General features: G+C 43.0%; 1 protein-coding gene across 1 annotated transcript in view; it reads right to left on the reverse strand.

Annotated features, from left to right (window-relative positions):
- Window positions 1-15,643, reverse strand: part of LOC134448136 (mucin-2-like) — a 49,418-nt gene extending 33,775 nt beyond the window's left edge. Inside the window, 20 exon segments of the mRNA XM_063197894.1 lie at window positions 630-724; window positions 1,519-1,571; window positions 2,010-2,265; window positions 2,945-3,071; window positions 3,262-3,356; window positions 3,863-4,027; window positions 5,221-5,358; window positions 6,511-6,567; window positions 6,868-6,997; window positions 7,793-7,952; window positions 8,413-8,527; window positions 9,474-9,599; window positions 10,136-10,226; window positions 10,922-11,041; window positions 11,335-11,471; window positions 11,798-11,888; window positions 12,714-12,828; window positions 13,916-14,043; window positions 14,835-14,971; window positions 15,565-15,643. Of these exon segments, the coding sequence (XP_063053964.1) occupies window positions 630-724; window positions 1,519-1,571; window positions 2,010-2,265; window positions 2,945-3,071; window positions 3,262-3,356; window positions 3,863-4,027; window positions 5,221-5,358; window positions 6,511-6,567; window positions 6,868-6,997; window positions 7,793-7,952; window positions 8,413-8,527; window positions 9,474-9,599; window positions 10,136-10,226; window positions 10,922-11,041; window positions 11,335-11,471; window positions 11,798-11,888; window positions 12,714-12,828; window positions 13,916-14,043; window positions 14,835-14,971; window positions 15,565-15,643 (2,415 nt within the window).
- Window positions 15,644-18,003: the final 2,360 nt, after the last annotated feature.

The raw sequence follows: 18,003 nt of genomic DNA on the forward strand, positions 1-18,003 counted from the left end.
ACACACACGCAGGCAGGCACGCACACACACACACACACGCAGGCAGGCAGGCACACACACACACACACACACACACACACACACACACAGGCACACACACACACACACACACACAAAAAAACATCATATGAAGTTCAAATGAAAGTGCTGAACTCTTAAATAAACATATAGATTTTGCATACATAGTGTATTAGGATCAGCACTATGGCATCTTAAACCTTTACAAGCACTCGACTCAGCTAGTTGCAAAGAATGTATTAACTCAAAGAACTAAAGGACAGCAGTCTTCATGCAATTATTTGTGTATGAATCAATAAAAAATCATAACAGTCCTTTATCTCTTCTATTTATGGACTTTATGTTGGATTCAGCAGCCAGTTAAAAACACTTTGAGGAACAAATAACAGTGAATAGTGTGAACACATCTTGTCCACTTTTCTTTTTTAAAATTTTATTTGAAAGGACAGTTTGGGAGGTGGACGGGAAGCGAATGAGGAGAGAGATGGGGAGGGGTCGGCAAATGACCCGAGCCGGGAGTCGAACCCGTGTCGGCCGCATGGCAGACAAGTGCCCTACCGGTTGGCCACGGCAGGGTCATCTTGTCCACTTTTCAAGACTGAGTAACTCACACAGTCGGCATCCTTTTGCTGGCAGGTGCGTACACACTCCATGTCATCTCCACTGTTGGCCGAGCAGTTGAAGAAGACCTTGGGGGCAGGGCAACCTACGGAGTAGAGATGGGATTTATGGCTCTTTTTCGGGATCCGGATCTAAGTGGCTCGTTCCTTTCAAAGAGCCGTTCAAAAAACTGGCTGTTTTGGCTCTTTTTTAAATTATTTATTCAGTGTGAAGAATGCAATATTTTGACTCCTCCTCAAGGTAATTTTGTCCAAACAACAACTGATTATTCTCCTGCTTCTAAAGACCGTTTTTGCCTCTCTTTGAGGCAAACAATTGTGTTTTTTTCCCAAATTTAATTACTCTGGTCGAGGTCACGTGCTTAAAATGAATGAAAAATGAACGAAATAACGGTCGAGTGGCTCCCCCAGCTGTGATCCGGTTCCCATCGTTCACTTCAGGGAGCCGTTCAAAAGAACCGGCTCGTTCATGAACGACACACCTCTACTACGGAGGACATATAGAACATACATACATAAGCATCAAGTCTGTCTGTTGTTCTATACATGGGTTCTACATTTTTGTTTTCTCCTGATTGCGCGAAACTAGCTGTGCACAACTCAACCTCTGATTGTTGGAAACCACTGTCGGTCAAAAAATTTGCTCACGTGGTTGGCTGCCAGTGTCTTGCCCCTACTCACAACATCCAAACACGGCGAACCCATGTATAATATCTTAACATAATACATACAGAATATATCCATGTATAAAAATGTGTAATACTGTAGCTGATTTTCCGTAATAGCAGTACTTTCTGTTGTTATTTTGCTGGCAATCTTTCAAAGAAATAGCATTTTAGCCAGCTATGTTATCTCAATCAAAGGTGGGGTGCAAACTCACCCGTGGACATTTTCATCCAAGACCTGCAGTGAAGCTTTCCATTTGTGCACACACTGGAAGACACAAATCAAGTGGTTTACAATACATTCAGACTGATGACGATTCAGAGTTATGCATGCAAAACAAACAACAAAATTGTTCATTATAATGTAGTGAAAAGACTGAATCGTTTCATATTTCCTTCAAAAGTCTTTTTTTAAAAATGCATTCAATTACTTTGGGATCAGGACAAGTTATAATTTGATTCAATATATTTACTTAATAATAAATCAATATTTAGAAGAGAGAGAAGAGGGAGAAGATTCCCCTTTTCACGGATAAATAGTGCAATTTCCCAAGTCATAATGAATACTTAGAATTTGATGGTGGTGGTAAATAGTCACATTTTTTCTGGAAATGAACTACTAAAAATATTACACAGTGCACCTTTAAGAATCATGCAAAGAGTAAGCGAAAAGGTGTGCACGCAGGTGGAGCTCTCTCTTTCTCACCAGTGTTCGCCCTTGATGTTGATGGACTTGCCCGGCTTGACGTAGTCTCCGTTGTGCTGGCAGGGGCACTTGTTCATGGGCACGCACACGCCCGCGTCGTCCAGGTAGAGCCCCTCGGGGCACGAGCAGCCGTCCACCGGCAGGAAGTCGGGCGAGCAGACCTGGCGCTCGGAGCTGAGGGAGTGGCACGTGCGCTGGCAGTCCTGCAGCCGGTAGGAGAAGGTCTGGGTGGCCGGGCAGTGGTCCGTGTACTTGCCTGAAGGTCACGGAGAGAGCGAAAGAATAAATAAGTGGGAGAAATGGGGTCATGATACAGCATGATCATGGTGAATATTATTGATATAGTAACCCCTTAATGCGCGCCGTACCTCCAGTGGCATGCTGTAATAGTCGTTTAAATGTAACTACCATAGCAATACAGTGAGCGGGGAGAGAGAGAGAAACGGGGAAGGGCCTGTGAAGGACCCAGGCCGGGAATCGAACCCGGGTCAGCCGCATGGCACACGAGTGCCCCACTGTTAGGCCACGGTAGGGCCATATGGACTGTAGTACTTAATATACTATTGGTTTGTGATAGTAGTAATAATAAAATGGTCACATTCACTTTTCCATTGATATGGAATTAGGAAATGGATCGCACTCAGTTTTTCTTCTTTCTTGTTGTTTTCTTTTTATTTTAACATTGCAGTGACTGATATGACAGACGTTTCGGCTGCACTGAAGAAGGCTCTGTGCAGCCGAAACGCCTGTCATATCAGTCCCTGCAATGTTAAAATAAAAGGAAAACAACAAGAAAGAAGAAAAAATTAGTGCGATCCATTTCCTAACTACTAGATTACTTCAGAGACGCACCAACAAGACGGAAGAGCGCAGTGTGTGGAAGATAACATTGATATGGAATTTCAAAATGTCATGTATTTAAAGATGGCCCTTACTGCAGACGGTGTTTCTCCATCCTGGGAGGAAGATCCCCTTAGCGGAACAGGCGCGCACATAGGAGGACACCACCGCACACAAGCAGTCCTCACTCCTGTCACACGAGCAGCTGGCGTACTTGCACCTCTGTCAAGAAACAGGAAATCCTGATCAAACATTGTTTTATCTCACTGTGTACTATGTTTAGTAGCATATGGCTGAAAGAATAATAAAACCCAATTCACTTGATTTGACTTTTAATATTTACATTATGGATATTCTTCATGAATTACATTACAGCGTGCTAAATAAAATGAAGAGAATGAAAACACTGAACCTTGTAGTAGAGCTCTGGGTTGACGGCAATGTGGCATTTTGCAAAAGTGGACTCTTTGTCTTTGAGCAGAGCACACCAATGTTCGGCAAACCTCTCTGAAAGACAAAAAAAAGCCAAATAAAACCTTCAAACTCTTCTAAACACCTTTATATCTTTCAGTATAAATTAATTAACCCCTTTCCACAGAATCCACAGAATATAACCTTCTTGTCAACGAAATTGTAATGACCAAGTCTTAATATGTACAGTAATGTCATAGGAATGTTGTTAGCACTGTTGTTACCTATTTTCAACAAAGAGTGAATAGGCTTCAGGCCCATCTGCAGTAAGAGGTTAAGCTCTTCTGAACAACTTAAAGGGACACTGTGTGAGATTTTTAGTTGTCCATTTCCAGAANCCATGCTACAAAATGTATTGTACTTTGGTCAAACTAGTAAATACTACTTTTTTACGTAGTAAATATTCATGAAAAGATCACATTTGGCAATAGGCAGCACACTTTCAATGAGAAGCATAGTTGAAATACCTATTCTGGCCACAATCTAACACAGTGCACCTTTCAGTATTAAATTGAGATGAATCCTCCATTAGCTCTACCCACCGTTGTCTACGCTGAGGGAGCAGGGGTCGTCCAGCCTCTCGGGGGCGTCTGGGCAGCTGCTCTGGGCCTTCCAGGAGCTGGCGAACAGGGATGCGGTGCCCTCCACTATCCCCTGAGGACTCCTCATGTCGTCAGACAGCTTCATGTTGTAGTTCCCACACAGACCTGCATAGGACAAGACAGCAGGAATTGCTTCTACTTGTATAAACGTGTCACACAATTTCCATGCTAGCACGACAATAAATACAATCTATTATATTTCTATTTCTAATTCTATTCTTCAAAAGTGTCTGGTAGAGTAGAGTAGAGTAGAGTCAGTCATTATTTATTTGTGTATTACCATCATGTCCAAAAGCAAACGCGCTTCAACTATCAAGCCTTCATCAGTGCGTGGTACCGTAATATAAATAAATCAAGTAGGTAGCAGGCTTCACTCAGGTTTCTTGATAACTTTTAAGGGTGCTGTCCCAAGTTAATACTTAGAATCAGAGAAAAGGGGGGCACACCTTGCATCAATTTTTTCTTCTTTATTTTTGTGCACAGATGCATTTCGGAGTGTGATATAAATAACTAATGTGTGGTAATATAAATAACTAAAGGGCCGTACAAACACGTCGCTACAAGTTACTCGCTCAGCGAATTAAGTCAATAGAATGTCGATGTATTCCAGCGAGACTCGCAGGCGAGTAGGCGAGTACTGTACAAGCGATGTGATGTGGGCGGATCCCGAGTTGAAAATATTTTAGCTTCGAGCGAGGCGAGTAAGCGAGTAACCAATTGGAATGCAGAGTTCGGTACTTCTCGCCTGTTCATTGGCAGTTAAAGCCGCGGGAACTTTCAGCGAACGTTCCATGAAAGAGTGGCGAGTAGCGAGCAAGCGGAAAGCTAGCTTTGTGTGTGTACGCCGCTTAATGGAGCTCGAAAGTGACGTCACTTCCCCCGATTTCATGGGACCTCAACGGCGTTTTTAGCCGAAAATCGTAGCATGTAATCCAATGGCGGTATTAAAATGATATTTCGATCCCCCTCGAGTGTTGCCACGAGCTCCATATATGTTGTTTCTGATATTTTTGCTTAATTTTTCGTACGAACCCCCAAACTTTTTAGAAAGCTGTGTTTCTTCACATTTTTCATGCCGACGGCCTCAGAACAAAACATTGATACTTCTGCATGAATAATCTTTATCTAGCCTCTTAAACAGCATATTTGTAGCCCAGCGCATATCATGACTGAGATCAGAAGATATTTACTCTCTACCATGTTGTTAGATGGTCAGCTTAGGTCCCGTGAAACGCGGAACTAAGGGGCGGGACTTTCGAGCTCTATGAGCCGCAGTTTGTGCTTGCAGCACTACTCACCGCAGGTCTTGGTCTTGAAGCTCTGGTCCAGGGAGATGTAGAGCTGCATGATGGGAACCAGCTGGATCTGCAGCTGCAGGCCGAAGTGCGTCTGCAGGATGATGTGGAAGGACGAGGGCTGGAAGACCGTCAGGTCGCCTGCACAGGAACATTTTTACAGTGTGAATTCAACGTTTAGAAGAGTAAAATATGCACATCCTCGCTGAGGTCAGGCACAGGACAAAGGCGAATCTGACAATAGAAAGAGTAGAGGTCCGTGCGTTGCAGCTCTGCTTTTAAGGTTTATTCAAGACATACAAATGTTTCGACCCAGCAGCTTCAGTGTGTGGACTTGTACTCCTTCTATAATTTAACATTTAGACATTGAGAAGGACCAACTGGAAGAGTGTTACATTTGACTGTGCAAGTGCTGAATTAACACTAATATACTGTGTGGCAGACGATAGAGATAGAGAATAGGACTTTTTGAATATCCTCAGAAGAGCTGAAGACTCTCATTCATCCAGATATTTGTTATTCAAACAGAGCTGTAAGCAACTGGACTTTTCTTTGGATTTCTCCAAGCCTCATGAAGAGGTCCAGTTGCTCACAACTAGAGATGTCCGATATTATCGGCCCGATAATAGCATAAAATGTAATATCGGTCAATATCGGTATCCGATTTTTGACCTATCAAAACCGATATAATAATGCTTGAATTACTGAACACTTTTGTCCTTAATTATTTTTCTATTTTGCACGGACGATGTTAATATTTGGAAAGCTTTGTTGCATCTGGTGGGGCATTACAATAAAATTAAGCATATTTTTGTCCACAACAGGAGATGTGTATTGTTACCTAAAATTTGTTTAGAGGAAAAATAACCCACATATATCTACATCTGTATCGGCCGATATCGGAATCGAAAATTGAGAGTTGGACAATATTGGCATATCGGATATCGGCAAAAAAGCCAGTATCGGACATCTCTACTCACAACGTAACTCCTTGATTTTATGTATCATTGTAACACATGCAACACAATGAAGAGTACATTAAAATAAAGTCAAGGAAAGCACTGATCCATTGTAACAACATGCGCCGACATATGGAAAAATTTGAATGTTTGCGAAAATGAGTGGCTTAAAAATGAATGCATGAGTAAACATGAAAACTATATGTAATAGGATGCACACTTAGTCAGTTGATTGCTTATTTAGAGAGACACATAGAGACACCCACATACACACAGACACACACAGGTCAAAGTCACTCTGCTGTCAGTGTTAAAATTCTTTGTTTCCTCTTACTTGTAGTGTAGGGCAGGTTGACATCGGCGTTGTGATGCACTTTGCCATTAGCCTGGATCACTATGTCCTGCATTAGAAAATTAGGTGGAAGTGAGAGCTTGTCCCATTGGTCATTGTTATCACATGGTATATCACACAGCAGCACACAAGATCTAAAGCATCTGGGTTGAATCCATCACATACAGTAAGGATGTGTTTAGCAAACTACAGACAGCCATGCTATATTATATGGGAGCTCTAATATGTTGTCTTAAACATCTGTTCCATCCATCCATCCATACATCCATCCATCCATCCATCCATCCATCCATATATCAATTTATGTGTTCATTGGCACTGCCATCTTATGTCTGTGCAAGTTGTTGAGACTCACACTTCTCTTGTCCCCCATCAGGCGCAGTACCACCCTCTTCAGACAGGTGTCCCACTCCTGAGAGCTGCATGGAGCCAACTCCCCCCAGATGGAGAACTTAGAGTCAACACAGTCCTAACGAGACAGAGACAGAGAGATATATGGAGTCAACACAGTCCTAACGAGACAGAGATATATGGAGTCAACACAGTCCTAACGAGACAGAGACAGAGAGATATATGGAGTCAACACAGTCCTAACGAGACAGAGACAGAGATATATGGAGTCAACACAGTCCTAACGAGACAGAGACAGAGATATATGGAGTCAACACAGTCCTAACGAGACAGAGACATAGAGATATAGAGTCAACACAGTCCTAATGAGACACAGACATAGAGATATGGAGTCAACACAATCCTAACGAGACAGAGACAGAGATATATGGAGTCAACACAGTCCTAACGAGACAGAGACAGAGATATATGGAGTCAACACAGTCCTAACGAGACAGAGACAGAGATATATGGAGTCAACACAGTCCTAACGAGACAGAGACAGAGATATATGGAGTCAACGCAGTCCTAACGAGACAGACAGAAAGATATGGTATTTTGTAATGACCTTATCTGTATTAGATATATAGGGTATTGAAAGTAATAACAGATGTTTAATAGTTGCGAGAAACCGTGCTAGAACCACATCGTCTGCAAACGAATTTCACTGACACAGTCGTCTAGTGAGTGACATGCCATGGAGTTTTTGAATTCATACTTTTAATGTAAACCAATCACTGTGAGGTGCAGAATCAGCGAGTGAGTTCCTCAACTTGATGCGTTGTGGCTCTAGCGCGACTAGGTAGAATAACAGGTCTTTATCGGAACATCTACACCTAAGCACAGACATCTCCAAATAAAAGCAATCACTGACTCTACAGGTAAATCATGTTACCTTGGAAATCACATAGAAACAGTTTCCATGGAAATGGAATGTTTTGCCGTCGTATGTGGTGATATGTGATCCCTCTTCCATTTCACATACTGCGGGTGCAGAGACGCTCTTGCAGGACCATCGGCCCTCGTGACAAGTACTGAAAACAAAAAAAACAATATTAAACAACACAATGAGCTCCTGCAGCATCACCTCATCCACCTCCCGGCATAAAACTATGCAGTTCAGCTCAAAACAAGTCTCTATGAAGAGGAGTTTGTATTTATATTCTTTTCATTTAACTTTGTATTGGGTCTGTATTGGGAAAAGGGATTATATTGTGTGTTGTGTGTTAAACATAAGTGGGAGGTTTAGATTCAAAAAGGTAAGATTTTGGCCAGGTCTTGGTGGCTTCTGATGTGTTTCTACTAACAATGATTCAGGATGAAAGGGCTACACTGATCAAAGGGCTACATCAGTGTAGGCCTCTGATCCTGTATCAATGTTGATAGAAACACATCAGAACAGAAGCAGTATATTAATGCATTCTGTAACTACAGGCATTCTGCAACTGGTTTGAGGAAGACAATACTGTCCCACATGCACATCTGCAGTCTCACCATTCCTCTGTGTCTGTCTTGAGCACCTCGCTATTGTTGTAGACCCTGTCATGCTTGCACTGACACTGCTCTTTTGGGATACATCCTCTCTTGGACAGGTCGTCAAACACAGTTCCTGATGAGGAGAGAGAGAGAGAGAGAGAGAGAGAGAGAGAGAGAGAGAGAGAGAGAGAGAGAGAGAGAGAGAGAGAGAGAGAGAGAGAGAGAGAGAGAGAGAGAGAGAGAGAGAGAGAGAGAGAGACAGCTCAACCAGGATGTTTATTTAGCTGAGTTGAAGCTACAGTGCAGTATAGTGTTTCACAATATCTCAGAAGTCAAACACATCATTTGCCATCTGTATTTACCCAAGTTACTCAACCCCACTCATCCAATCACTCACTCACTCACTCACTCACTCACTCACTCACTCACTCACTCACTCACTCATCCAATCACTCGTACACTCACTCACTCACTCACTCACTCATCCAATCACTCACTCACTCACGCACTTGCACTCACTCACTCACTCACTCACTCGCACACTCACTCACTCGCACACTCACTCACTCACTCATCCAATCACTCACTCACTCACTCACTCACTCACTCACTCACTCACTCACTCACTCACTCACTCACTCACTCACTCACTCACTCACTCATCCAATCACTCACTCACTCACTCACTCACTCGCTCATTCGCTCACTCACTCATCCAATCACTCACTCACTCATCCAATCACTCACTCACTCACTCACACGCACACTCACTCACGCACTCACTCACTCACTCACTCACTCACTCATAAACACATACAGTACATTCTCACTAACTCACAATATCTTCTTCTCTCGCAATCATCCTGTCACACACACACACACACACACACACACACACACACACACACACACACACACACACACACACACACACACACACACACACACACACACACACACTTTCACACAGTCACTCAGATTCTCTCTCTCGCTGTGTCTGTCTCTCTGTCTCTCTCTCTCTCTCTCTCTCTCTCTCTCTCTCTCTCTCTCTTCAATGCCACATCAGTATTCATTCTCACCTTCGGGGCAGAAGCATCCATCGGTGTTGTGCTCCTCACACAGGGCGTTGGTCTCCTTGTGTGTGCAGGTGTTCATACAGGGCGATGCACTCTCCAGGTACACCATGTTGTACGGGCACTTCATGGCTGCACAGAGACACCAGATGAGAAATGCTGATTATTCATGCACACATACAACACAGCTGCCTTTGAAGTTTACATGCAGTTTATATTTTGATTTTGGAAAAAGTGGCAAAGGATGAAAATTACTGATAGTTTTCACTAACTTGAGAGGAAGTTACTTGTGAAATCCATTCACTTGTGAAATCTGAACGTTAGGGTTTACTTAACATATAGACAATAAATTAAGAAGATGGTTCAGGAGTAAATCAGTATAAGTTAAGGGGTAAATCATCTAATAGAATAGCCTGGATAGATAGATGCCCGATAGATTCATAGATAGATGAGCCTTCTAATAGAAGAGCCTGGAGTCCTCATTTTCTTAAGAAAGAACCGAGGCAGTGGCTAGGCTACTACAGTATTCAGATGCAGCCTATGTGTGTGTGAGAGTGAGCGTGAGGAAAAGGAAATGGCTTGCTAACTCACAGCAAAAGGTACTATTATTATTACCATCATTAATTACTGTTACTATTGTTATTATTATGATTATTATAAGTTATTACCACAAAAGGTGTGTGTCCTCCAGTTGGGCGGCGTGCCCCTGGCGTGGGAGCACTGGCGTGAGTACTCGGCCAGCGTGACACACATGGGGGACTGGCTGGCATCCGCCTGGTCCTCCTCCTCCTCATCCTGGGAATGATATTAATAATAATAACTATACTTGTATAGCACACTGCATACAAGATATTCAGCTTTATGTGAGTAAAAGTTAGATGAACAACAATATTGAAAAAATAATGAAATTAAATGAAAAATACCTGTATATAGAAATTAATAGAATATGGTTGATTTAAACAAAAGAAGAATACAAGCAAAGTAAAAAGCTATAGGATCACAATAGGCTGAACGATAATAAAATATTAAAATGCCATAAAATCCACAAGAATCTGAAAGGTTAGACCAAAAGCAAATGGCATATAGTCACAAGCATCAGGGCAAAGCAGATGTGGCCCCAGGTGGTAGCAACAGGGGATGAGGGGAAAACTCCCTTGGTCCTGACTAGAGCATGACACGGGAGTGGATTTTCACTCCTGTCCCATCAATAAAATCCCATCCCTGGAGTAAAAAAAACAAATCCCTTCCCGTCCACTCCTGTAAGAATGTCACCCAATCCTGCCCGCTCCCACTCAAAATCTTTCTTTTTCTAACATTTTTATTCCCGCTCCTGCCTGCTCCCATTCATCTTTATTACCGCTCCTGCCCGTTCAAAAAGTTTGACTCCCATCCCACAGGAGTCCCGCGAGACCCACGGGACCCACGGGAATTCCCGAAAAATGTCATCCTCTAACCTGGTCGTCCGCCTCCTGCTGCGTGGGGCGGCACATGTCCCTGCCACAGGCTTGTATGTAGGCCGAAGGGTCCAGCACGCTGGCACAGGACGCCCAGGCATGGGACAGCAGCAGCAGACACTTGTGCTGTACTCGCCCAGAGAGGAGAGGAGAAGAGAAGGTGGCGATAACGAGGGGAAATGATGAAGAGGGGGGGTTAGACAGGCTTCTGTGCACGCACACGTGCAAGCACACACACACACACACGCACGCACGCACACGCACGCACGCACGTGCACGCACGCACGCGCGCACGCACACACACACACACACACACACACACACACACACACACACACACACACACACACAAATATGTAGAACGAAATCTTTCTGGAAAAAAAATCAATCAGGTGGCAGCTTACATATTCAGCACATGTCTTGAGTTCCTGTTGTTGCTGCTGCTCCAGCTCCGCCTCCTCCTCCTCCTCCTCAGGGGGGTCTTCACAGTTCAGGTTGGGGTTGTGGACCTTCTGCTTGTTGCCAAACTCAATAGGCCCTATTTGACGACCTACAGAAAGACGAAACACACACACACACACGCAACACACGCAACACACACACACACACACACACACACACACACGTGCAGACACACACAAATACAGACACACAAACGCACATGCATGCATACACGCAAACGCACATACATGCATGCACGCACGCAAACACACAGAAAAGGTAAATTCATTTAATTTCTTTATTTTTCATTTATTTAATTTAGCACATCAAAAAAGGAGAGATGATGCTGTATAATGTCCTGTCAATATCAAAGAACATGCTAATGATATGACATGATAAGGACGTGATAATGATATGGATGGATTGTTTTCCCACCTTGAGAGATGAACTCGTCAAACAGTGGAACACCGTTATAGTCTCCACACAGGCCGCAGGTGCGATTAGAGTACTTGGAGTCCAGCTCCACCTGGAAAAGAGGAGAAGAAGAAGAAGAAGAAGAAGAAGAAGAAGAAGAAGAAGAAGAAGAAGAAGAAGAAGAAGAAGAAGAAGAAGAAGAAGAAGAAGAAGAAGAAGAAGAAGAAGAAGAAGAAGGAGAAGAAGAAGAAGAAGAACAAGAAGAAGAAGAGAAGAAGAAGAAGAAGAAGAAGAAGAAGAAGAAGAAGAAGAAGAAGAAGAAGAAGAAGAAGAAGAAGAAGAAGAAGAAGAAGAAGAAGAAGAAGAAGAAGAAGAAGAAGAAGAAGAAGAAGAAGAAGAAGAAGAAGAAGAAGAAGAAGAAGAAGAAGAAGGAAAAAAAAGAAGAAGAAGAAGAAGAAGAAGAAGAAGAAGAAGAAGGAGAAGAAGAAGAAGAAGAAGAAGGAGAAGAAGAAGAAGAAGAAGAAGAAGAAGAAGAAGAAGAAGAAGAAGAAGAAGAAGAAGAAAAAGAAGAAGAAGAAGAAGAAGAAGGAGGTAGAACTGGTGAGTAATTGCAGTTATTTTTTTAATCAATTAACGTTTTAATCAACTAAAGTTGATTAATCGGTTAATAGTTGACATCCCCCTACTCCAAAACCCATTATTTTCACGCCCCTTGTATCAGGGGGTGGCAATATTCAATGGAGGCCAACTAGCAGAGTGTGGCGTGAAACGTTAGTAAACCCTCCCTCCCGAAGCCTCATAGAGTGCGGTAGCGTTGGGCTATCGGACCGGCCCTTTAGCTCAGCACGCTCGTACTGTGCCTCCCATTCCCGAAACCGATGTAGTTGACGAGGTGTGGGGGGGGCAAACTGGGCAGGAACACCTCCGGCCCACTTACTGTGACAGCGTCGTCCCTGTTCCACATGACACTGAGGCCCAGCTTGTAGTGCAGTTTGGTGTAGGCAGCATTCTCCTCGATCAGGATGCCAGACGCATGGTAAGGAGTGCTGACCCTGTGGAGGCAAACATACAGCGCAGTTAAACGCGTATGCATTGTAGCCAAATAAAAAAATTGCAACCTTGAGTGCCTCAGCATTTGTCTACCTGGACCAAGTTTGAGAGCCCTTACACTTTTGAGCACCAAGGGAAAAAGGTGAAGACCCAGAAGCACTCCAATTCCCTGCTTGTGTTTGATAAACCATGACCTTCATTTACTGAACTTATGTAGGAGCTATCATTTTGGTTGTTTATTTCTTTCAAAATGTGTGATGCCAGTTCACAAATTAGATCTTGATATTGACAAGGTCATAAGCGTATGTTTACTGCTCTGACCAAAGTAAAGTAAGGCAGACATGGAGAAGATTCACTTATTCATGTATGAAAAGTCTACATTTCCAGATCATAATGAATACTTATAAATGCATAATGAATGTAACTGATAGTGGTGGTATAATAAGGTATATTCATGAAATATTGTGTGACACTGCGTGCTAACAAACCATACAATACATGAGCTATATGCCCATGGGGACCCAGGTATGAATCCAGTCTAGGTCATTGCACAACCCTTTTCCATCGCTGTCCAACATGCTTCCTGTCTCTCTTAAATTGTACTGCCAATAAGGGCACAAAGGCCCATTACAAAAACATGGGGCTCTTTCCATTATCCTAACTCCTGTCCTCCCTTGTGCTTATAGCCTTGTGATGGCGTGACAATGACAATCATTGACAATGGAAGTTGAATTCCATATTTCGCAAACGTGCAATTCAAAGGCCATTTTCTCATTTGCAATCAGGTTGTTCAATGGGGAAAAGTCCCCCAAAAGTTGTTGTGGCTAAGTTGATAGAGGGCAAACTATTGTTTTCTTCACAGAGGTATGGCATCGGAGAAGTGAGGCGCAGGTTAATTAAAAGACTCCATGGAAAAAAAGGTATGGCATGACGTCACACCTCCAACAACAGACAACTTGAAGAAACTCCCGCACACTGACCATTTCGCTGTTTTCATCAAGTTGTCTGCTGAGTGACCCAAGGGCCATCTCCGATGCACCTGCCAGCTGAGGTGTGCGGAAAAAATCCAAGTTTAACAACAACACTCACATCTCTTCGTCGACATAGACCAGCTCCTTGGTCAGGAGGATGGGCAGCTCCTTGATGGTGACCATCACCTGGGTGACCGTCACCCGCCCCCGGTGGTCCACGGCCTTCCTCACGTGCACCGAGAAGTCCTGGAAGGAGGCGTGGGTGGGCGATATGGCAACAATGTCATATCACGATTTTTTAACAGGATATCTCAATTTCGATTCTTTTAATCACGATCTTCCATCCAAAAAATAAAAACAACAAAAATCAACTTTGACATACTTGCAATTTGTAATTTGCAGTTAATAAAACGTTAACACACTGATGACACTCTCATAAACTGCACAATTGGAATACAATAACGTAAAGAACATTGTGAAGACAACAACACAAGAAAGTAAACATCACTCTAATACTGATAGTAAACATCCTCACTGCAAGACGATCAATACGATTTCTCCACTTTGGCAGATTCGAGACGATCTTGTACTCGATATCATGATTTACGATTTAATCAGGGTTCCCACACCTTTTCCATGAACAAATTCAAGCACTTTTCAAGCACCTTCAAGCACCAAATTTTCAGTTTTCCAGCACCTTAAATAGCTCTCAGGAAGGGGGTTTGGTGGTCCTCCCCCAGAAATGTTTGTGGTTTCAAGATGCAATTTCTTGCATTCTAATCAATTATAGGGTGTCAAATGGCAAATCCCATCTGACATCTCACTCCCTCACATTTTTGATGGATCTGAACAAGTTATTTCTGTTATTTGGCTTACTGAGTTTGACTTGACACAAATTTCAAGCATTTCCAAGCACTTAACCAAAAATTCAAGCATTTACACAACCTTGAAAACACGTAATTGAAATTGAAGCATTTTCAAGGAATCCAAGCACCAGTGGGAACCCTGTTTAATATCGTCATTTCGCCCCCCCTTACCTGGAAGGAGGCGTGGCAGTCGGAGGCCAGGTTGTACTCGCACATCCCCGGGAACTGGTAGAAGTCCCCGTCGAAGGTCTTGAAGTGGTCCTTCCCCCACATGCTGCAGATGCTCTGCACGTGATTCTGGCGCTGGACTGAGGAACAAAAACAGTAGTATAGCAATTATAATTGTATGTAGTATCTAGTAACTGTATTATACTGACAGGAATTGCTCTAACTAATAATAACTGTTACTTATTACTGTAGTAACTGTAGTGCTGGACTGAGGAGTAAGACAGTTATTGAAAGTGTAATTATAATTAACTTTAACATACTTTATTTACATTACATACTTAATATACATTATACATTATAAAACATTTATTGAAATATAAAACAAATATTTTAAGGACTAAAAGAGTTATTGAAATACAATTATAATTTACATATATATTAAAACATTTTAATATGCAGGTACTATACATCATAAAACATTTACTGAAAACGTTAACATATAAAGTATAATCTTAAATCTATAATTTTATAATCTTAAAAAACATTTTAATATACCGGTACTTATATTATAAATTAAAAAACGTTATTTTGAAAGGTCTGCAGTGAATTCTCACTCACGCAATTACACATCAATTAATACCATTGCAAAAATATCAATCCAGCTATCAAAGAAAGAAAAAATTAACAATGATACAGAGAGAAGACACAAAATTGTTCCCCTCCAACAGCTCACCAAGTTTAGCATCCACCTGTGCAGCACAGGTGAGCATGCAGGCAACGAGAGCCCAGAGGCTGGGCTTGGTCCAGGGCATATTGGCTTCCACACGTCTCTCTCTCTCCTCTGCTGGGTCGAGTGGACTGGAGGGCCATAAGCTGAGGAGGGACCTCTGTGCGTCCACCTTTTAAAGCTCTTGCTGAACTCCATATCTCCACGCCGCCTCCACACCCACAGCAGATGCTGGGCATGACACTGCAAACAAGAGGCCTGGCCTGGGCTGCCCTTCGTGGGGAGATGGCTGCAGCGATTGCTTCCTCCTATGGTGGAGATGCTGATAGAACAGCACCACACATATGCATGCACGCACGCACGCACGCACGCAGGCACGCAGGCACACACAGACACACGCAGACAGACAGACCGACAGACAGACAGACAGACAGACAGACAGACAGACAGGCAGGCAGGCAGACAGACAGACAGACAGACAGACAGACACACACCACACACACACACACACACACACACACACACACACACACACACACACACACACACACACACACACACACACACACACACACACACACACACACAATGAACTCTGTAAGGTGTTATCTATCTCATCCATGAATCCAACAGAAGAGCAACTAATTGAGGTCAAGTTGACATCAAATTACATTCATAATAAGCCCAATATGCTGACATTTGAAGCATGGATATGTGATGTGTGTTCTTATGGACTTTCTCACGGAACCTTCAAGAAAAAACACCATTATAATCCCAAGGAAAACTAAGGGGAACACATGAGAGGACTGTTGAGCCGACTTTGATGCATACGCCTTGGCAGCGTGTGTACACTCCATACCATAATGTAAATATTTAAGCCTCTGCCTATATTTCTGAAGAAAAAAAAATATTCTGTGTGTGTGTGTATTAGTGTGTGTGTCTGTATATATGTGCATGTTGTGCATGTCTGTGTGTGTACAACATGCATGCACTGCACGTGTAGAGTAGTAGAGTAGAGTAGAGTAGAGTAGAGTATCATTTATTGATCCCAGGGGGAAATTAAGGTGTGTGCATGTGCGAGAAAGTAGTAAACATGCAGTCTGTCAACATGCGTCAATGAAGGGCTGGAAGGTTGCACCGTGTCCTGGCTGGTCTGAATGTAATGTTTGAAGGGTGTAGCACTGTCCTCTACTCACCATCTGTCCTGTTCCATCATGGCGAGATAGATCATTAACCTGTTACAGGGCGTTTGGATCCTGGTTCTGCCATAATCCCAGAACACATCCGTCACCGGTGAGAAGTTCACTGGCATCCTGGACAGAGAAGAGAGTTTCTAAGGGAAGCAGGATGGGGAAAAACATGGCCGTGCGTGACTATGGTTGCCAGGGCCGCATTAACATGGCCTCAGGCTGCATGTTGCTGTACGGCCCCACCGGAAGCCAAATTTCGCAACAAAATTACATCGTGTCATGATTGTGAGCTAGGAATTACGGATAATATGTCTGTCAACTGTGAAGAAGAGTCTCGACAGGATTTGATGGAAACAGTTCTCCACCGGACAGATGCATTTTCTAATATATAGGCTACAGGCCTACTTCATATACCTTTATATGTATGTACTTAGCTGAAGCCTTTATCCAAAGCGACTTGAAGTTTTTACGGCACCTGGAGCAATGTATGGTTAGATGCCTATGGCACTTCAGCCATGGATGGAGGTGAGGGGAGAGAAATTATAGTAATCCAGTTCTTAACTGATAGTAATACTGTACTGTACATTAGATATTTAATTTATAGAAATACATATTTATTTAGTCTTGCATCATTTTATTGACAACCTGCTGATCCGGTCCTAGCATCCCCTTGTGGCCCACACTTTGAAAACCACAGCAATAAAGTGATTGGGCCGGTGACGTGGAAGTGGCAACCCCAAGGGAGCAGTGCAGCAAGACCATACCATGCTCAGGGTACCTCATTCATGGAGGAAGACCTGGTGGGTTGGAAGTCAAACCAGCAACCTATCCAGCTACAGGTCTGATGCCCTTACCACTTCCCCATGACAGCCCTAGAGTAGAGGGCAGGGCCGCTGACAGCTTTGGCTGCACCCAGGACAAAATCAATTGAATGCCCCATACCCAATACATATAATGTAATGAGGAACACCACATTTGACATACAGGAAAATTACACATACAGGGCATTATTTTCAGTCCATGGAGCACTGTGGAAGTCCCTTGATCAAGGCCAAGGCTTCATAGGTTACGGTAAAGCCAACACAATGCGATGACGCATTTAGATATAATGAAAGTATTGAGATATACTGTCAATGAATAAAAGGCAATAGAACTCTGGACCGCGATAGAGTCAACAATATGAACTACAGTATGCTGCCTTGGATAGTTCCTTATTACTGGGAAAAGTAGTTTCTTCTTCCTTCTGCGCTACCGA

The sequence above is a fragment of the Engraulis encrasicolus genome, chromosome 4 (genome assembly GCF_034702125.1).
Source record: "Engraulis encrasicolus isolate BLACKSEA-1 chromosome 4, IST_EnEncr_1.0, whole genome shotgun sequence".
NCBI lineage: Eukaryota > Metazoa > Chordata > Actinopteri > Clupeiformes > Engraulidae > Engraulis > Engraulis encrasicolus.